This window comes from Prorops nasuta, unplaced genomic scaffold (genome assembly GCF_024137725.1).
Source record: "Prorops nasuta isolate Cenicafe-Biocafe unplaced genomic scaffold, Cenicafe_Pnas_1.2 PNAS00013, whole genome shotgun sequence".
Taxonomy (NCBI): domain Eukaryota; kingdom Metazoa; phylum Arthropoda; class Insecta; order Hymenoptera; family Bethylidae; genus Prorops; species Prorops nasuta.
The window spans coordinates 737,414-760,313 of NW_027116810.1; the positions used below are offsets into that span (position 1 = coordinate 737,414).

General features: G+C 35.4%; 2 protein-coding genes across 4 annotated transcripts in view; one reads left to right on the forward strand and one right to left on the reverse strand.

The window, feature by feature from the left end:
- Positions 1-22,900, forward strand: part of mRpS30 (mitochondrial ribosomal protein S30) — a 55,235-nt gene that overhangs the window by 32,021 nt on the left and 314 nt on the right. The gene's annotated exons all lie outside the window — the stretch shown is intronic.
- Positions 1-22,900, reverse strand: part of LOC136777994 (lysosomal acid glucosylceramidase-like) — a 232,896-nt gene that overhangs the window by 13,329 nt on the left and 196,667 nt on the right. For 2 of the 3 annotated variants that reach the window (XM_066734584.1, XM_066734587.1), the window contains one exon: positions 21,660-21,841. The exons of the other annotated variant lie outside the window; for it this stretch is intronic. In XM_066734584.1, the coding sequence (XP_066590681.1) occupies positions 21,712-21,841 (130 nt within the window). In that variant the 3' untranslated portion in view covers positions 21,660-21,711. Of the gene's footprint in view, positions 1-21,659; positions 21,842-22,900 lie in introns of those variants that run through there. 3 annotated transcript variants of the gene reach the window in all.

Sequence of the window (22,900 nt, forward strand, 5' to 3'; positions counted from 1 at the left end):
CCAGCCCATTTGTAAGCAGAAAGTAGGGTGATTATTCGTTCTGTGGTAAAGTCCAGTGACGTCCCGGGGTTTGCTAGGGCTTTAGGGCTCGCAGCACCGAACGGTATTATAGGGAACCGCTGGCCAGGCTCACCTGTCAAGGGTAAGCGGGCAACTTAGCGGAGTGGTCATTCCGTCGGACCTGTAACGCATGTCATATTGTGTAGAAGCGCGAATTAGCCAGAGTGTTCGCGATTACATTGACTCGTTGGAAGTTCGACCGTTGACAGGGACGTTCCCTTCAGTCATTTCAAGGCCGCGAAATTAGTATAATTATCGTGAGGACTCGCGACCTTAGGCTTCCGAAAGTAAACACTCCGGGTCGTTGTTGTGTTTAAGTACGCGGGAACGGAGTGGGTACGAATAACCGTCGCGGGACGCGCACGCGCGGAAAGAGGGACTTATCCGCGTAACGTCGCGTAGTGGTTAATCTAGGGATCCGCCGGTGGCGCGCGAGTACCGCGCGACTCGGTGGGGCCGCCGCGAACGCCAACTAGTGGCTCGAGCGCGAGGCTAGCTAGTACGTCATCGGGACTTCAGCCGCGTTCGCACGACTTAGGCCGCGTCCACCCGTAGGACCTAGCGTAACTCACCAATACCGTGTAAAGCGAAACGGATATTGTATTGAGCATTGATATTATAATAAAGAGAGTTTAACCAAAGTTAGCAAGTTATTGTATTAGCACCCCATCCCCGACAGTTGCGTACGAGGGTTAGAACCCCCTCTGTATAAATAAATATTCGGGTATTATTAAAAGTACATCGAAGGCGCCCGGGTCTTGTAGGAAGTCGCCTATTGGGACGCGAACGCGATCGGTGAGGGATCACTCCTCCCTCCCCTTCTATATTATCCCTACGGATAGACAGTAGCGTCACAGTATTAATGGACTGAAAGCGAAAGGGCTGATTGACACAGGGAGTACATGCACGATCATATGTGATTCGTTTGTAACGCAACATAAAGTACCCGTAGTTGAAAACGTCAACAGTGATTTTAAGGGGGTTTTCAGGAGATAGTATGTCGGTGAACAAAATGGTTAAAGTCAAGATAGCAATCTTAAATGCTACGGCCGATGTGGAAGCAATGATTGTTCCTAATGAATGCTTAAGTATGACATTATTGTTGGTCGAGATTTTATAGGTCAAGAACACATAGTAATGAGTAAAGGAAAGAATGGTTTAATAGTAAACAGTATTACCGAAAAGGGAAACAAACATGATGTATACACGGTTTTTTGCGAATCAATGGCAACTTCGGAATTGCGTATTGGGAACATAAGCAGGGCTGACAAGCAAAAATGTATAAACTTAATACAAGAATTTCGCGATTGTATACCGATGTCGTTATCTGAATTGGGAAAAACAAGTGCAGCAGCATTGGATATTGTATGTACTACTGAAGTACCAGTAACGTATCATCCATACCGATTATCTGAGAGTGAGAAAGTTGTGGTAAGAAGGTTAGTTAACGAATTATTGGAAAGTAATATCATTCGGGAGTCAAGTTCGCCTTATGCAAGTCCAATTGTATTGGTAAAGAAGAAAAATAATGAATATAGAATGTGCATCGATTACAGGAAATTAAATGCAATAACCGTAAAAGATAAATTTCCATTACCATTGATTGAAGATACAATAGATAAGCTAGGTGGGAATAAATATTTCACTGGGTTAGATTTGGCGATGGGTTATTATCAAATACCTGTCTCGGATAAAGCAATGTTTAAGACTGTATTTGTAACTCCCGATGGGCATTTTGAGTTTTTGCGCATGCCGTTTGGGCTGTCTAACGCACCGGCGGTTTTTCAGCGGATGATGAATAAAATAATGAGGGATAAGCCTGCGATAACCTATTTAGACGACATCATCATTCCCTCAAGAACTGTATCGGAGGGGTTGGATAGGCTGCGGATAATATTAAATGTATTGCGTGAGAATAATTTAGGCCTTAAGCTAAGCAAGTGTGTTTTCTTTGAGACGACTATAGAGTTTTTGGGTCGGAAAATTAGCATTGATGGCGTTAAACCTGTAAAGAGTACAAATGCTAATTGTGTGATCAAAACTCTATTAGGACTTATATATATGTTTGGAACGCCGACACGTATCATTACTGATCGGGGGTCAGCTTTTACATCGGTTAATTTTAAAGATTTTTGTAAGACATATAATATAAAGCATGTACTAAATGCGGTGGCTACTCCAAGGGCCAACGGGCAATGCGAACGTTACAATAAGACTATAGTAAGTTCGTTAGCTACTACATTAGCAGGGAAAGATCCGAAAGTCTGGGATGAATATGTAAAAACTGTACAGAGTGTGTTAAACACAAGTCATAACAAAAGTTTGAATAGTACACCAATAAAAGCACTTATAGGATGTGAGCTATCAAGTCCGGCCGAAGCATGGCTTGTAAACGAGATACGTGGAGAAGCAGAACATTGTAATTTGCAAGACTTAAGGGAAAAACTGTCCCAACATATTACCCAACAAAAAAAGAGCAAAAGGAAAGGTACGACAAGAAAAGGAGGGAGGTTCGCCAATATCAACTAGGTGATTTGGTGTTAGTGAAAATTACTAGTGAGGTAGCCACAGGGTCAAGTAGGGAGTCATTTCCAAAATTTAAAGGTCCATTACGAATTCGTATTATTTTGCCAAACGATAGATATGAAGTCGAAGACCTGAGGGAACAAGGTAGACGGTTGCGAACAGTAGTGGCTGCTGACAAGATTAAGCCTTGGATAATTTTACAAGTTGAGCAGTCTGCAAATTAAAAGTATAACCCAAAGGTTTTGACGTAAGATGCCGAGTGCATTAAGATGAACAAAGTGTTCATAATTAAACGTATAACACAAAGGTGTTGACGTAAGATGCCGATTGCATTAACATGAACAAAGTGTTCCTAATTAAACATATAACACAAAGGTGCCAACCTACGAAGTTTGGGACAAACTTAAGCGTCAGGATGGTCGAATGTGAGGAAATTCGAAAAATCGCGCTTGTACTATAGAGTGGTAGTGGAGTGGGGCGGTCTAGCAAGACACAACTTGACTACCTCTTACGGTGGAGGGGAGAAGCTAGACCACTCTCTCTCGTATTCGGTGACGATGTTGGTGGGCTGACGTACTATGATGGAACGTTGGCTGGTTTTGATTATTGTGTGTGATCTTATTAAAAAATAAAGTCTTAGAAACTGTGAACGTTAGTTAGTCAATAATCTTACCAGTTTATCTTTATATCTTACAACTCTGTGTCAATGAGAACTATACTTTCAACATTAATATGCATCGGTCATTATCACGAGGATATTAATTGAAAGAAATTGTTAAGGTATTTAATATTCATATGCTCGACTTCCAGGTGTGGAAATCATTAATAAAATTTATGTTTAACTTTTTCTTTTTTTTAAACTGATATGGATTTCAATTGTTTGATAGGTTATATGATATATGCGAACAAATATTTCAGATTAAATTACAGTAATGCTTGTTTGGGAAATATGAAGCATTCCGATGAACCTTCATTTACATTGAGTACAAGTTGACTAGTGTTTGGATTTAAGCTAATTATACGATAATAGATGTTTACAAAAGATGCAAAGACACCCAAATATTACAGATCTTCAGTCTCAAGGAAGTTAGGTCACCAAACAATAAAAAATGGAGATGAGGCAACATAAAATGCTGGTAAGTAACTGAGATGTTTCATATTCCTTCAAATATTTATTTTCTTTGAAGATTGAGTTGGTAAAATGATGAATTTGATTTTAGGTTTACTCGTAATGTTGTCATTTAGTATTTTATCGTCACTGTACAAGTCTATTATAGCAAACAGTAATACTTGTGCATTGACTTAAATATATTTGGTACAATTGAATTAAAAATCCAAGGAGGAAGGTTCGCACACATACTGACTATTGAAGTTCAATAAAAAATTAGGCTTTTCTTTCCTACATTCTGATGCTTGAAACAGGCAAAGATGACAGCATTGAAAGATTGGCAAAGTAAGAATAAGCCAATATTCAGAAAAACGTCGTCTATTGCTCAGCCATAATTAAAGGATGAGATTCATTGGACGAAATTCTGTAAAAATGAGTTAATAACTGCTGATTGTTTGCCTCTGTTACCTATGAAAGTATTCAAGATGAGAGGCAGTATACTGGTCATTGGTATGGATGAAAAAATGCATGTTTATTCTCAATTGAAACTCAGTCCCAAAATTAATTGTTTCGACTCCATTTTGCAGCACCAGAAATCCAACCAGCTTCAAGTGTGTAAAAATTTACGAAACGAACATTTGAGGACTTTGGCACAGGAAATGTTATAAGGACGACTCGCCAATGTATCTCCCATGTCACCTTTGTCAAGAGTTAGCAGCATAAACGTGACAATGATTAGTACTAAAAAGAAACGGCGTATGCAAAACGACAATGCCAGCTGTGATTATACAGTGTGTTTCTCTAACGGCGGCATATAGGAGATTCGTGTTAGTTGACTATAGCGCTCAGGATGATGGTTTCTGAGAGCGCTGATTGGTCAATATCATGTAGTACCAACATGAAATGGTACGTTACCAATAGATGAATACGAAAAATGAGACCCATTCGCCATTTTGGAGTGGAGAAGTGTTTACATGCTAGTTGTAGCAGGGCCATTCCACGTCAAAACAGACAGATTTCGGAGTACAACACCGATTTTTTTTTTAAAAATATGTGTTAATATATAAGAAAATACAAGACTTTTGGCGCTAGTTTGAGTCAAAAATCTTTTTTCGTTTCGGAGATACGAGCTGTCAAAGTTTGCAGTTTTACTGTTTTTGGTAAAAACACGTAATCTTTGAAAATTTATATCTCCTAAACGAATAAAGATAGAAGACTCTGACTGGAACGAGTGTACTCAGAAAGAATCATACTTTATTAGAAAAATATAAAAAAAGACAGTTTGTTTTAATTGGTTAAAACTATTAACAATTAAAATAAACATTTGAATTAACAAATGTGTTGTCATGCTCTGACAATTATAAAAAAATATCAGGAATGTTCCTTGGAATGTCCTCTACAAAGAAAAAAATTAAAACGCGTATACTCTCTTGGTGTTCATAGTGAAAAAAAATATTTTATCACGACGCGCTCGGACAGAAGCGTCGTTCGAGCGGCGTAAACCGGTGAAGCGCATGCGTAACTGAGCGCGACTAGTCTCTACATGTCGGAATCCATCAATCTATGAATAATGCGAGCTAATAACATGTTTTAATTGTTTGTTTATGTTTTTATAAATATTATAAATTAACAATATATTTATTATTATTCTGCTTTATAAGCAGTCGTTATTTATTTACAAAATAATTAGCAATAAGACATTTGAACATGGCATTGAATATACAAATTATATACTAATTTATATTTACATATTTTATTAAATTATGGCAGAAGAAAATATTAGGAATATGAAATTTCTGTACTGAAAATATTTAACAAACTTTAACAATTGTATAATTATCTGATTGAGGAAAAGCTTTAGTTTGTAATTGTGTCTTTGAATCTATCGTTAAAAATGCACGATAATTTCTAGTTCCTTTAACTATTTTTACTTTTCAAAAAAATCTCGTTTAAATTATTTTAATGCTTATTAAAACACTTCGTACGAGATTTTTTGAAAAGTGAAAATAGTTAAAGGAACTTGAAATTATCGTGCATTTTTAACGATAGATTCAAAGACACAATTACAAACTAAAGCTTTTCCTCAATCAGATAATTATACAATTGTTAAAGTTTGTTAAATATTTTCAGTACAGAAATTTCATATTCCTAATATTTTCTTCTGCCATAATTTAATAAAATATGTAAATATAAATTAGTATATAATTTGTATATTCAATGCCATGTTCAAATGTCTTATTGCTAATTATTTTGTAAATAAATAACGACTGCTTATAAAGCAGAATAATAATAAATATATTGTTAATTTATAATATTTATAAAAACATAAACAAACAATTAAAACATGTTATTAGCTCGCATTATTCATAGATTGATGGATTCCGACATGTAGAGACTAGTCGCGCTCAGTTACGCATGCGCTTCACCGGTTTACGCCGCTCGAACGACGCTTCTGTCCGAGCGCGTCGTGATAAAATATTTTTTTTCACTATGAACACCAAGAGAGTATACGCGTTTTAATTTTTTTCTTTGTAGAGGACATTCCAAGGAACATTCCTGATATTTTTTTATAATTGTCAGAGCATGACAACACATTTGTTAATTCAAATGTTTATTTTAATTGTTAATAGTTTTAACCAATTAAAACAAACTGTCTTTTTTTATATTTTTCTAATAAAGTATGATTCTTTCTGAGTACACTCGTTCCAGCCAGAGTCTTCTATCTTTATTCGTTTAGGAGATATAAATTTTCAAAGATTACGTGTTTTTACCAAAAACAGTAAAACTGCAAACTTTGACAGCTCGTATCTCCGAAACGAAAAAAGATTTTTGACTCAAACTAGCGCCAAAAGTCTTGTATTTTCTTATATATTAACACATATTTTAAAAAAAAAAATCGGTGTTGTACTCCGAAATCTGTCTGTTTTGACGTGGAATGGCCCAGCAGAAAGAAGTATGAAATAGAAAAATGTCAAATAGTGAGGTTACTAAAGTAAAAATGGAAAATAAAGAATGGAAAGTAAGAATATTCGAACTTTCCATTCATTATTTTCCATTTTTACTTTAATAACCTCACTATTTGACATTTTTCCATTTCACACCTCTTTCTGCTACAACCAAAGATGAAACGGGAGATTGCTCATCCGTGTCCCGAAGCAATCCTTGCCGGTAGGCGGCGCTTCGATCCCATCGTTTAGCTTCCAGATGATTATGCCCTCGCGCCATCTATCGAAACTGATGCGAAACAACACGGCAGAGCTTCGAATAGGGTAAAACAGATCTACATTAGATAATTTTATAATTTAAGAAAATATTTTTATTTTAGCGTAGAAAGATACAAGAAAATAGCATTAATTTGTTAACAAACGTAATTAATAAAATTATTATATATATACCCTACATTATTATTACAATATCCTTCTTAAATTTAAATATATGACTTCCAGATGATTTGTTTGATATATATATATACAGGGTGTAACGAAACGACCGCCTTTTCTCGTAACTGGAGGTTCGGGGTGACAAACTGAGTGCACGTGTAAAATTTCGTTCGAATCGTTCAAGAGGTTTAAAAGTTATTTCTATTTAAAAATCACCCTTTTTCAGTCCTTTTCGAACGACTTTAACTGCATAATGGAAAGTGGCGAAAGTGAAAAACAATTGATGAGCACCCAGCTAGAATGTAAAAATTATCGATCGCGTGCGGTAATACTTTTGCTATTTAATTCTTTAATCTGGCTATTAGATTAATTTTAAAAATAACAAAATCCTTTATATTACAATTCCAATTCAATTTAGTACAAGCATCATTGACTGATTTGATGGAAAGAGCGAGTTGACGCAATGTAAAGGAAAGTATCAAAAGCTAAGATATCGCGCGAGCGCAATGATAACTTAATAGACAATGCATGAGGGCATTCTCTTTCTACTAACGAAGCTAAAGGGAATGATTCAAAATCAATACATTGATGAAGGAGAAAACTAAACTCACCCATTAAATGTTCTGCAAGTTCCTTTAAATCGAAGTTTTTGAAAAAGCTTCAAACTGGCTCCTCGATGATTTCCAGAAAGCACACTATCACTGATTTTGCATTTAAACACTTGTGAATTTAAACAAATTAGGTATTAACCTACGTTTCTTCAAAACACTGGAGAATTTGACACTTTTGAACTGTTTGAAGTAGGGTGATTAAGAGTGGTCGAAACGAATTATTGATTATTCTATCTCTCTGTGTCTCTCTTTTCAGCCTACTTCAAACAGTTCAAAAAGTGTCAAATTAACCGGTGTTTTGAAGAAACGTAGGTTAACACCTAATTTGCTTAAATTCGCGAGTTCTTAAATGCAAAATCAATGAAAGTGTGCATTCTGGAAATCATCGAGGAGTCAGTTTGAAGCTTTTTCAAAAACTTCGGTGTAAAGGAACTTGGAGAACAATAATGGGTAAGTTTAATTTTGTCTATCATCAATGAATTGATTTTAAATAATTCTTTTTACCTTCGTTTGTAGAAAGAAAATGCCTTGATGTGTTTCCTATTAAATTATCAGTGCAGTCGCGTGACATCCTTAGCTTTTGATACTTTCCTTTTCATTCTATCTTCTCCCTTTTTCCATCAATTCAGTCAATGATACTTGTATTGAATTGATTTGGAATTGTAATGAAAAGGATTTTGCTATTTTTAAAATTAATCTAATAGCCAAATTAATGAAATAAATAGCAAATGTATTATCGCGCGCGATCGATAATGTTTACATTCTAGTGGGGTGTTCGTCAATTGTTTTTTCACTTTCTCCACTTTATTATGCATAGTTAAAGTCGTTCGAAAAGGACCGAAAAAGGGTGAGTTTTAAATGGAAATAACTTTTAAACCCCTTGAACGATTCGAACAAAAGTTTACACCTGCATTTGGATGGTCACCCCGAACCTCCAGTTACGAGAAAAGGCGGTCGTTTCGTTACACCCTGTATATATATATATATATATATACTCGTATATACTATATACTATACATAAATATGGGTAGATACAAGGACGTACCCATAACTGTCATTTAGTAAAAACTTCTACATTTATATATCCATATATACGCAAATACGCATATATACGCGTAAATAACAAACACTATTAGTCAGTATAGGTAGATACTAGGACGTACTCATAACTACTATTGTGTACAACTTTAAAATTAAATATATCCATACAACTATAGGGAAGATGAATTAGGGCCAAAAACGTGTATATGGATAAGACACTTTAACGAGTTTGCAATGTTTAGGTTCAAGCTAAACATTTTATACATAGAGAGCATTCTTTCGTGTTTACATCTCACTAAATGTAATATACGTAATACACAGTTTAGGTCTACTAAATACAGGATTTCTAATATGTTTGTAAATTTCTAAGGATCTCAGAAACCAAAGAGTCCAGAAGCATATACATTTTCTTAGGCGAGTTAGGCTGAAAAGAGACACCCCAGACCTCTCCAAAATGGCCCAGATATAAGTTTTTTAAAAACTTTTTAGTTAAGCAATTGTAGCTTAATTAACAAGTTCCTCGCCTTCTAGAAATCCGATAAAGACGAGAGTGGTCTCGTTGGACTCATCTTGGTGCATATTTTCATCCTGCACCAAAAAATATGGTCATGAAATTTTATCGCATAATCGGATGCGATACGCCGAGACAAGAAAAATAAGCCTTCGCAGAGCTCTCTACGATACTCCGTTCACGAGATATGAATTTTTTAAGTATTTGTTGGTTAAACAATGTGTAGCTTAACTAATGGATTTCTCAGCTTCTAGACGTCCGATCAAGACAAGATTTGTCTTGCTGAACTCATCTTTGCCTATATTTTTATTCTGAGGTAAAAAATATAGTCCGGCAATTTTATGGCAGAATCGGATAAAAAATATCTAGACACACAAGCAACCGGAGACCTTGCAGAGCTGCCTATAATGCTCCGTTCGCGAGATATAAATGATTGAAATGTTTTGTAGTTAAACAATTTGTAGTACAAAGGGAATTCATAAATTATTTCAATATTATGCCAGTCGGCTTCAATGTAAATTTGTGTGAATAGATTGAAATTTCGTTAAAAAAATTGAATCTCTAGCAAATGCTATTTAAGGGGAAGCATTGAGCGACTCAAACATTCATTCAAGTTTATCTTCCAAATTATTAGGAATATAAACTTTTTTGTAGAGATTAAATTTACTCTTTTGACTGTACTGAAGCGCGCTACAAACTCGATTTCTCAAAATTATAAAAAATAATTTTCATAAAAATTATAAATACTTGTAATTTTGTTGGTCATAATAATATTGAAAATTAGGCCTTTTAGCGCGCTAAAGAAAAGTTCTATGAGTAATTTGAAACCAAGAAGAAACAAATATACCTAAAAATGTGGAAGATTTTTTTGAAAAACTAAATTAGCTATTGAAAGGCAAGTTTTCCACTGTTTTACCAATGGAGAAGTTTCACAGTGCGTTAGACAAGGACAAGCCTATTAGCTCTCATCGTTTCAGAAGGGGTACCCACTCTCTCCCCACCATTTCCCGCTAAACAAACCAACTCTCCTGCACACAGCAAGGTGTCTGACTAACGCTGCCTGTCGGTGTGAATCCGTAGCGGAATGGAAGAACAAATAATTATTTGTAGATTTCAGGGTTAGGTTTTCGTATATCCGACGTTGTACCGCTCTTCCATATCATTTCGGGAAGCTACAGTAAAATTTTCAAAATATTTTGTCATCTACAAGTCTCAAAAAACTTGAATTAGTTGACTAAAGCGTGACTCGTATCAGCCGACGCTGATGAGCTACTTAAATAGCATTTGCTAGAGGTTCAATTTTTTAACGAAATTTTAATCTATTCACACAAATTTACATTGAAGCCGACTGGCATAATATTGAAATAATTTATGAATTCCCTTTGTACTACAAATTGTTTAACTACAAAACACTTCAATCATTTATATCTCGCGAACGGAGCATTGTAGGCAGCTCTGCAAGGTCTCCGGTTGCTTGTGTGTCTAGATATTTTTTATCCGATTCTGCATAAAATTGCCGGACTATATTTTTTACCTCAGAATAAAAATATAGGCAAAGATGAGTTCAGCAAGACAAATCTTGTCTTGATCGGACGTCTAGAAGCTGAGAAATCCATTAGTTAAGCTACAAATTGTTTAACCAACAAATACTTAAAAAATTCATATCTCGCGAACGGAGTATCGTAGAGAGCTCTGCGAAGGCTTATTTTTCTTGTCTCGGCGTATCGCATCCGATTATGCGATAAAATTACATGACCATATTTTTTGGTGCAGGATGAAAATATGCACCAAGATGAGTCCAACGAGACCACTCTCGTCTTTATCGGATTTCTAGAAGGCGAGGAACTTGTTAATTAAGCTACAATTGCTTAACTAAAAAGAATTTAAAAAACTTATATCTGGGCCATTTTGGAGAGGTCTAGGGTGTCTCTTTTCAGCCTAACTCGCCTAAGAAAATGTATATGCTTCTGGACTCTTTGGTTTCTGAGATCCTTAGAAATTTACAAACATATTAGAAATCCTGTATTTAGTAGACCTAAACTGTGTATTACGTATATTACATTTAGTGAAATATAAACACGAAAGAATGCTCTCTATGTATAAAATTTTGAGCTTGAACCTAAACATTGCAAACTCGTTAAAGTGTCTTATCCATATACACGTTTTTGGCCCTAATTCATCTTCCCTATAGTTGTATGGATATATTTAATTTTAAAGTTGTACACAATAGTAGTTATGAGTACGTCCTAGTATCTACCTATACTGACTAATAGTGTTTGTTATTTACGCGTATACATGTGTATTTGCGTATATATGGATATATAAATGTAGAAGTTTTTACTAAATGACAGTTATGGGTACGTCCTCGTATCTACCCATATTTATGTATAGTATATAGTATATACGAGTATATACAGGGTGAACTACAACTGGCGGACCAAATTTGAAAAGTAGACACCTGATGCCATCGGGAGTTAAAAAGTCTTTTACTACTTTTTCATAGGAAGCATAGATTTCAAATTACAGGGTGTTGAAATTGACCAATGAGAATTAGCTTTTAGTGGAAGGTTGGTTCAAAGTAGTGTGCGTTTCGCGTGCTAGTAACAAACGAAAAACTAGATTGTTGATATTGATCGAAGTGAAGACGGTGGATATTTTAACAAGGAAGTAGCAGACAAATGAGTGAATGTTGCGCATGTACTTTAATTTTAAATGATAGGCTCTCGAAAAAAATAGACCTCTTTCACTAATTTAAATGAAATTGATTTATGAAATTATTATTTAGAAATTAATTAAGGTAAAAAAATGAACACCGTGCCAATTGTTAAAATGAATCTGTATTGTACCAATTTTTTAAAAAATATTTAGTTTTTTCTTTTAAATATTTACAGTTTTATAAAAGTGTTCGAAATGACCACCTCCTACGGCGATAGAGGCCCTTGCTCTTTTTATTAGCTCCTCCTTAATTGTACGAAGAATGGCCGGTGTAATTTTGCCAATTGCGTCGTCGATCCGTTGCGCCAACTCATTCGAATCTCGAATGATGTTTTTTCGCTGATAAATCAGCTCCTTTAAATATCCCCACAGGAAAAAATCAAGGGGGTTAAGGTCAGGAGATCGTGGTGGCCACTCAACTGGACCTCTGCGTTCAATCCATTTGCCTGGAAATTTTGCATCCAGCACATCTCGCGAAACTTGGGCAAAGTGAGGGGCTGCTCCATCTTGCTGGAACCAGAGCTTCCGCCTTAATTCCAAAGGAATATCTTCCAGAAGTACAGGCAGATCATTTTTTAGAAATTCGGCGTAAGCTACCCCTGTTAGCTTATCTGGAAGGCGCCAAGGTCCAATCTGTAAGATTTAAAGAAAACCATTTGCTTTAATAAACGTCGAATTGTTTTAAAAATGAATCGGGATCTAAAAGCCTTTATTGTTAACAGCCTTAATATCGATTGCCATTCATTTTGAAGATAAAGAGAATGGTTTTTTGTTAGCAATAATGCATATGGATCTATTGTTAATTACCAAGTATTCTCCGACAATTCCCGCCCATAAATTCACAGTCCATCTTCGTTGGGGTCGTCGAGGTATTGCAGCCTTTGGATTTTCTTCATCCCAAAAATGTGAATTGTGCCTATTTATGACACCGTTTCTATCGAAGAGACTCTCATCGGAGAACATGATGCAGCTAACGAAGCCTTCGTCTTCATGATGCCTCTGAAGGAGCCACTGACAAAACTCCACGTGCTTGGCATAGTCTCCTTCTTCCAACTCTTGTACATTTAGTCCTTTGTACGGATGCAGTCCTTCTGCGTGAAGGGTACGCCAAACTTTATTTTGGCTGGTACCAAGCATGTCTGCTATTTCTCTGGTGCTCACTTCTGGATCGTCCAAAGCAGCATTAATAATGTTTTCTTCTAGCCCCACAGTTCTTGCGTCAAGGGCAACACCACTAATTTCCTTCCGATCAGGCATTAACTGGCCGCGCCTTGAACGATTTATTAAACGTAGAATCACATTTCTCGATGGATGTCGCCTTTCTGGATACTTTTCCGCGTAAAGGGTAGCAGTTCTGCTAGCTGAGTAATTGGCTAATTCAACTAACATCAGCATATCGACGTATTCTTCAGCCGTGTACTCCATTATTACTACATGTAAAATGCCAATTTCACCTCACTTTTATAGTTTTATCAACGTTCAGGATGATTCGGGAATTATTTTAGAGCTAAATTCATTGGTATCTCGTTGCTTCCAGAATGGAAACATCCTGAAGTTAAAAAGTATAAGACATTGCGTAGATTCATCCAGATACTAAATGAATTTAGCTCTAAGATAATTCCCGAATCATCCTGAACGTTGATAAGACTATAAAAGTGAGGTGAAATTGGCATTTTACATGTAGTAATAATGGAGTACACGGCTGAAGAATACGTCGATATGCTGATGTTAGTTGGATTAGCCAATTACTCAGCTAGCAGAACTGCTACCCTTTACGCGGAAAAGTATCCAGAAAGGCGACATCCATCGAGAAATGTGATTCTACGTTTAATAAATCGTTCAAAGCGCGGCCAGTTAATGCCTGATCGGAAGGAAGTTAGTGGTGTTGCCCTTGACGCAAGAACTGTGGGGCTAGAAGAAAACATTATTAATGCTGCTTTGGACGATCCAGAAGTGAGCACCAGAGAAATAGCAGACATGCTTGGTACCAGCCAAAATAAAGTTTGGCGTACCCTTCACGCAGAAGGACTGCATCCGTACAAAGGACTAAATGTACAAGAGTTGGAAGAAGGAGACTATGCCAAGCGCGTGGAGTTTTGTCAGTGGCTCCTTCAGAGGCATCATGAAGACGAAGGCTTCGTTAGCTGCATCATGTTCTCCGATGAGAGTCTCTTCGATAGAAACGATGTCATAAATAGGCACAATTCACATTTTTGGGATGAAGAAAATCCACAGGCTGCAATACCTGGATGACCCCAACGAAGATGAACTGTGAATTTATGGGCGGGAATTGTCGGAGAATACTTGGTAATTAACAATAGATCCATATGCATTATTGTTAACAAAAAACCATTCTCTTTATCTTCAAAATGAATGGCAATCGATATTAAGGCTGTTAACAATAAAGGCTTTTAGATCCCGATTCATTTTTAAAACAATTCGACGTTTATTAAAGCAAATGGTTTTCTTTAAATCTTACAGATTGGACCTTGGCGCCTTCCAGATAAGCTAACAGGGGTAGCTTACGCCGAATTTCTAAAAAATGATCTGCCTGTACTTCTGGAAGATATTCCTTTGGAATTAAGGCGGAAGCTCTGGTTCCAGCAAGATGGAGCAGCCCCTCACTTTGTCCAAGTTTCGCGAGATGTGCTGGATGCAAAATTTCCAGGCAAATGGATTGAACGCAGAGGTCCAGTTGAGTGGCCACCACGATCTCCTGACCTTAACCCCCTTGATTTTTTCCTGTGGGGATATTTAAAGGAGCTGATTTATCAGCGAAAAAACATCATTCGAGATTCGAATGAGTTGGCGCAACGGATCGACGACGCAATTGGCAAAATTACACCGGCCATTCTTCGTACAATTAAGGAGGAGCTAATAAAAAGAGCAAGGGCCTGTATCGCCGTAGGAGGTGGTCATTTCGAACACTTTTATAAAACTGTAAATATTTAAAAGAAAAAACTAAATATTTTTTAAAAAATTGGTACAATACAGATTCATTTTAACAATTGGCACGGTGTTCATTTTTTTACCTTAATTAATTTCTAAATAATAATTTCATAAATCAATTTCATTTAAATTAGTGAAAGAGGTCTATTTTTTTCGAGAGCCTATCATTTAAAATTAAAGTACATGCGCAACATTCACTCATTTGTCTGCTACTTCCTTGTTAAAATATCCACCGTCTTCACTTCGATCAATATCAACAATCTAGTTTTTCGTTTGTTACTAGCACGCGAAACGCACACTACTTTGAACCAACCTTCCACTAAAAGCTAATTCTCATTGGTCAATTTCAGCATCCTGTAATTTGAAATCTATGCTTCCTATGAAAAAGTAGTAAAAGACTTTTTAACTCCCGATGGCATCAGGTGTCTACTTTTCAAATTTGGTCCGCCAGTTGTAGTTCACCCTGTATATATATATATAAATATATATATCAAACAAATCATCTGGAAGTCATATATTTAAATTTAACGGGATCCCTCAAGCCCTCTGTAGCCAATATTACGGAAAGAAAAACGAGGGAGAATTGTCCAGCGCTATTTTTCAACCGATTTCAATGTTTTTGGGCTTGTTGGAATTGTTAGGACTCGCGTTTCGTCATAAATAAAGCCGTATTTTCCAAAAAACGTGAAAAAAATAAAATTATTTAAAAATTCGCATTAATATTATTTAAACGCAAAACAAATCGAAAAATCGAGCTTCTTTATGACGAGGTGCCAGACCTAACGATTCCAACAAGCCCAAAAACATTGAAATCGGTTGAGAAATAGAGCCGTACCATTGTCCCACGTTTTTGAGGTGGATGAAAAGCAAAAATTTTTAGGAAGAAAGCTAGGCTTCCACCCCTCTCGCGGCTCACGCTAACGTGTTCCCCCACTCCAGCATCGAAACTTACTGCGAAGCTTTCCTCATATTTACGCTATTCCCCTATCTGTAGCTATACACATATAAATACCGCTAAAATAATGTTGAGAACATTTCATTTCGCCGATATAATGAAATTGCTCAAAATGCAATTATCATTTTGAAATAAAATTGTAGAAAAATAGATTTCGTAATGCTTGAAATATAGGGCATACGGCGAAACGCGGGACAATGCTACAGTTGTATTTTTCAACAGAATTTGATGAGACTAGTAATAATTAAAGCCATTCTTCATGTAGATTGTCCTAAAGAGCTCGCATTTTCGATAAAGCTTATAGTTTTTCAGCTATGAACGTTTGAAGTTGCACGGCGCACAAATACATATTTCTTCTCTCGCGTAGATCAGCTGTTGCGCACGTCCATCTTCAATCGTTCATAACTTGAAAACTATAGGCTTTATCGAAAATGCGAGCTCTTTAGGACAATCTACATGAAGAACGGCTTTAGTTATGACTAGTCTCATGAAATTCTATTGAGAAATACGCCTGTACCATTGTCCCGCGTTTTGCCGGAATTTCAGGTCTTCAAGCGTCACTGACTCGTTCATTCTGCTATTTATTTCGGAACAAATAAAAGTACGATTGCACATTGAGAAATTACATTAGAAGCTCTCGATAATGTACATGCTGCTATGAGTATTTCTTAATCTTATGAAGCTTGTCGTAGAAGGTGCAATGCAATAAATTTAGAAGGGCAATTTCGCGATTGAAAATAAGACCCACGTACATACATGCTAAACGCTATGTGTGTTTGTTTACAGTACACTCCACGAGTCACTAACACAGTCACACCTGTATGTATGTAGGCCTACTATGCTGGTTTACTTACGCTGGACAAGGCAACAAGCTGCAGAGGGGAGAGGGGAAGACAACTTTATTTACTCCGAGTACGCATCTTGTTACAGTTTGCATTATAATGACCAAAAGAAGCGTTGCAAAATTATGAAAATATCATAAAAGCGTCTCCCCTTTTCACGCTCTATTCAATGATGCTACCCAAGTTGTTGGTGCATTTTTACATTGCTCGGAATAAATAGCAGAATGAACGAGTCAGTGACGCTTGAAGACCTGAAATTCCGGCAAAACGCGGGACAATGGTACAGGCGTATTTCTCAATAGAATTTCATGAGACTAGTCATAACTAAAGCCGTTCTTCATGTAGATTGTCCTAAAGAGCTCGCATTTTCGATAAAGCCTATAGTTTTCAAGTTATGAACGATTGAAGATGGACGTGCGCAACAGCTGATCTACGCGAGAGAAGAAATATGTATTTGTGCGCCGTGCAACTTCAAACGTTCATAGCTGAAAAACTATAAGCTTTATCGAAAATGCGAGCTCTTTAGGACAATCTACATGAAGAATGGCTTTAATTATTACTAGTCTCATCAAATTCTGTTGAAAAATACAACTGTAGCATTGTCCCGCGTTTCGCCGTATGCCCTATATTTCAAGCATTACGAAATCTATTTTTCTACAATTTTATTTCAAAATGATAATTGCATTTTGAGCAATTTCATTATATCGGCGAAATGAAATGTTCTCAACATTATTTTAGCGGTATTTATATGTGTATAGCTACAGATAGGGGAATAGCGTAAATATGAGGAAAGCTTCGCAGTAAGTTTCGATGCTGGAGTGGGGGAACACGTTAGCGTGAGCCGCGAGAGGGGTGGAAGCCTAGCTTTCTTCCTAAAAATTTTTGCTTTTCATCCACCTCAAAAACGTGGGACAATGGTACGGCTCTATTTCTCAACCGATTTCAATGTTTTTGGGCTTGTTGGAATCGTTAGGTCTGGCACCTCGTCATAAAGAAGCTCGATTTTTCGATTTGTTTTGCGTTTAAATAATATTAATGCGAATTTTTAAATAATTTTATTTTTTTCACGTTTTTTGGAAAATACGGCTTTATTTATGACGAAAGGCGAGTCCTAACGATTCCAACAAGCCCAAAAACATTGAAATCGGTTGAAAAATAGCGCTGGACAATTCTCCCTCGTTTTTCGTTCCGTAATGTTGGCTACAGAGGGCTTGAGGGATCCCGTTAAGAAGAATATTGTAATAATAATGTAGTGTATATGTATAATAATTTTATTAATTTTGTTTGTTAACAAATTAATGCTATTTTCGTGTATCTTTCTACGCTAAAATAAATATATTTTCTTAAATTATAAAATTATCTTATGTAGATCTGTTTTACCCTATTCGAATCTCTGCCGTGTTGTTTCGCATCATCTTCGATAGATGGCGCGAGGGCATAGTCATCTGGAAGCTAAACGATGGGATCGAAGCGCCGCCTACCGGCAAGGATTGCTTCGGGACACGGCATGAGCAATCTCCCGCTTCATCTCTGCTACATCTAGCATGTAAATACTTCTCTACTTCAAAATGGCGAATGGATCTCATTTTTCGTATTCATCTATTGGTTACGTACCATTTCATGTTTGCACTTCATGATATTGACCATTCAGCGCTCTCAGATACCATCATCTTGAGCGCTATAGTCAACTAACACGAATCTCCTATATGCCGCCGTTAGAAAAACACCCTGTATGTGCTTCATTTTAGCTTTTTGATGCTTTACAAATTTCTTGCCCAGTCTTGCCCCTGAATCACCTCAAGCAGTTGAAGGAGTTACTGAAATTTGGCAAATTTAGATGTTGGTAAAAAGTCAAATGTTGATAAACTAAAAATGTAAATTAATTAAAACATATATTTTACTTCATTATTTTTATATGTTGAAAGTAGGTTTATTGATTATGAAAAATTTAATTAAACTTTTATTATAGTGAAACTGAAAACATTAAAAAACTAGCCTGAGCATTAATTATGAAGTTCATTTATGCAAAATACATTAAAAATATCAATAAATTCAATGTGTTGACTGTGATATTTTTTCAATATTAATATATGTTTTAATTAGTTAAGCGCTGCTATTTCAAAAAATGAGAAGGGTGGACATTTTCTTTGAATTCTATAGAAATTAGAAGAATAATTTAATTTTTTAAATATTATACCCTTACAAAACGTTATGAAATCCCACAAAAAACAGACTTCGACTGTAAAAAAAGGCGGCAAGTACATAAACCATCTAGCATAAATAATATAGTAAAACTATCCAATTAAAAAAAGTAGTGAAATCCAAATATTAGGCAAGTATATTTTTTCACCTTAGCAAAAGTTAAACTTTCGAAAAAAAAGGAACAAAAAAGTTACTTGCCGGGTATAAAATGTCCATGCACAGTGAGAAATAAAATCGTATGTGGTTCGGCTAACTTCACTCTGTATTTTAACATGAAATTTGCTATACTAGGCTATAGCTGAATCTCACAGATGATTCAATTTCCCACTACTGTACATGGATATTTCGGACCCGGCAAGTAACTTTTTTGTTCCTTTTATTTTCGAAAGTTTAACTTTTGCTAAGGTGAAAAAATATACTTGCCTAATATTTGGATTTCACTACTTTTTTTAATTGGATAATTTTACTATATTATTTATGCTAGATGGTTTATGTACTTGCCGCCTTTTTTTACAGGCGAAGTCTGTTTTTTGTGGGATTTCATAACGTTTTGTAAGAGTATAATATTTAAAAAATTAAATTCTTTTTTTAATTTCTACAGAATTTAAAGAAAATTTCCACCCTTCTCATTTTTTGAAACAGCAGCGCTTAACTAATAAAAAACATATATTAATATTGAAAAAATATCACAGTCAAAACATTGAATTTATTGATATTTTAAATGTATTTTGCATAAATGAACTTCATAATTAATGCTCAGGCTAGTTTTTTAATGTTTTCAGTATCACTATAATAAATGTTTGATTTAATTTTTCATAATCAATAAACATACTTTCAACATATAAAAATAATGAAGTAAAATGTATGTTTTAATTAATTTACATTTTTGGTTTATCAACATTTGACTTTTTACCAACATCTAACTTTGCCAAACTTCAGTAACTTCATCAGCTGCTTGACGTGATACAGGGGCAAGACTGGACAAGCAATTTGTAAAGCTTCAAATAAGCTACAATCAAGCATGTAATCAGAGTTGGCCTTGTCGTTTTGCATACGCCGTTTCTTTTTAATACCAATCATTGTCACGTTTATGCTGCTAACTCTTGACAAAAGTGACATGGGAGATACATTGGCGAGTCGTCCTTATAACATTTCCTGTGCCAAAGTCCTCAAATGTTCGTTTCGTAAATTTTTACACACTTCAAACTGGTTGGATTTCTTGTGCTGCAAAATGGAGTCGAAACAATTAATTTTTGGACTGAGTTTCAATTGAGAATAAAGATGCATTTTTTCATCCATACCAATGACCAGTATACTGCCTCTCATCTTGAATACTTTCATAGGTAACAGAGGCAAACAATCAGCAGTTATTAACTCATTTTTACAGAATTTCGTCCAATGAATCTCATCCTTAAATTATGGCTGAGCAATAGACGACGTTTTTCTGAATATTGGCTTATTCTTACTTTGCCAATCTTTCAATGCTGTCATCTTTGCCTGTTTCAAGCATCAGAATGTAGGAAAGAAAAGCCTAATTTTTTATTGAACTTCAATAGTCAGTATGTGTGCGAACCTTCCTCCTAGGATTTTTAATTCAATTGTACCAAATATATTTAAGTCAATGCACAAGTATTACTGTTTGCTATAATAGACTTGTACAGTGACGTTAAAATACTAAATAACAACACTACGAGTAAACCTAAAATCAAATTCATCATTTTACCAACTCAATTTTCAAAGAAAATAAATATTTGAAGGAATATGAAACATCTCAGTTACTTACCAGCATTTTATGTTGCCTCATCTCCATTTTTTATTGCTTGGTGACCTAACTTCCTTGAGACTAAAGATCTGTAATATTTGGGTGTCTCTGCATCTTTTGTAAACATCTATTATCGTATAATTAGCTTAAATCCAAACACTAGTCAACTTTTACTCAATGTAAATGAAGGTTCATCGGAATGCTTCATATTTCCCAAACAAGCATTAGAATAATTTAATCTGAAATATTTGTTCGCATATATCATATAACCTATCAAACAATTGAAATCCATATCAGTTTAAAAAAAAGAAAAAGTTAAGCTTAAATTTTATTAATGATTTCTACACCTGGAAGTCGAGCATATGAATATTAAATACCTTAACAATTTCTTTCAATTAATATCCTCCTGATAATGACCGATGCATATTAATGTTGAAAGTATAGTTCTCATTGACACAGAGTTGTAAGATATAAAGATAAACTGGTAAGATTATTGACTAACTAATGTTCACAGTTTCTAAGACTTTATTTTTTAATAAGATCACACACAATAATCAAAACCAGCCAACGTTCCATCATAGTACGTCAGCCCACCAACATCGTCACCGAATACGAGAGAGAGTGGTCTAGCTTCTCCCCTCCACCGTAAGAGGTAGTCAAGTTGTGTCTTGCTAGACCGCCCCACTCCACTACCACTCTATAGTACAAGCGCGATTTTTCGAATTTCCTCACAGAGTTGTAAATATTAATCTTATTTAATCCAGTCAGCTCTATCCTCAACAATGAAAATGAAAATATTCTGTCTTAATTTAATCTGAAAAAGAAATACCCCCCACAAAGTATACTACATCCTGTATTGTAAAATATAATGGTTTACTTAGTTTATCTAATAATTGTCGACTTCTTATGTCATTATTATTCGAATTTATTTTTCATTTTAAAAATTAAACACATTCACTAACATAACAATGAACATTCCCACTGCATTAAATATACATAACCTTACATTACTATTGACAGTTAACAAGTCGCCGGATTAGTTAAATCGATTACAACGATTTATTTGCCAGTTCATAACTATATATAGTTTCGTCGTTGCGAGTATAGTTTGTTGGAAGTGATGTGAAAATGACGTCACTTTCCTTAGCGGCCAACTTCAGCCCGAGACATACATTTTGGCTGGAAAAAGAGATAAGGAAGGAGAAAAATGTTATTTCGGCATATATATAGATAACAGAGTATGATATCTCTGGATTGCGAGAACCGATTTTCATGTTCTTGGGCTCAAATGAAAGCTTTTTCAAACCCATTTTAAGAAAATCTTTACTTAAACGATGACAATGGATTATTCACAGAGCTAAAACGATTTGATAATTGAGACGGCCAAACTTGCTGTATAAGAGAGTAGTGCCTCGACGGCGGTATAGACACGTTTATACCTACTTTTATGTACTTGCCGTCGAGGCACTATCGTGTCTTTTGATAATCGTAAATGCCGCTATAGCTAAACGCACAATTGTCTGCATTTGAAATCAAAATATTTGTTTAGTGATTGACTGGATAAAATGATTAAATAATGTTACGTTTTGGAAATTATTTCAATTTAGCTATAAGAATATGTAGCTAAAAAAGGAATACTACTTGTGATGATTGGAGTAACTTTGACATAACTTTTCAAGTTCAAATTAACAATGCTATTTTGTTTTTTCTAAGCCATACAACTTTTAACGGGATCCCTCACGCGTACTTTACCGACAGTACAAGTCAATAAACAATTCGTTTAATAAAAGTCAAAAGCGAAGCAAATTGCAAAAACGGGCTTCTTTATGACAAGGTGCCAATTCTAACGAGTCAATCGAGCTTAAAATCACTCAAATTAGTTGAAAAATAACGCTGTACCACTGTCCCGCGTTCTTGAAGTGGAAATAACCAAAAGTAACTTCTCTTTAAGAATGCAGCACAATGGTACTGCGTTATTTTTCAACTAATTTGAGTGTTTTTAAGTTCGTTTGACTCGTTAGGACTGGCACATTGTCCAACAAATGCCCGATTGTTCAATTTGCTTCGCATTTGAATTATATTAAACTAATTGTTTATTGACTTGAACTGTCGATAAAGTAGGCGTGAGGGATCCCGTTAATCACAAAAATTTTTTGCGATCGCTCCCCGTAAATTTATATGGAATGATAGATTTAAATTAGACACCCTTTATATATTATAATTAAATAATGTTACTTA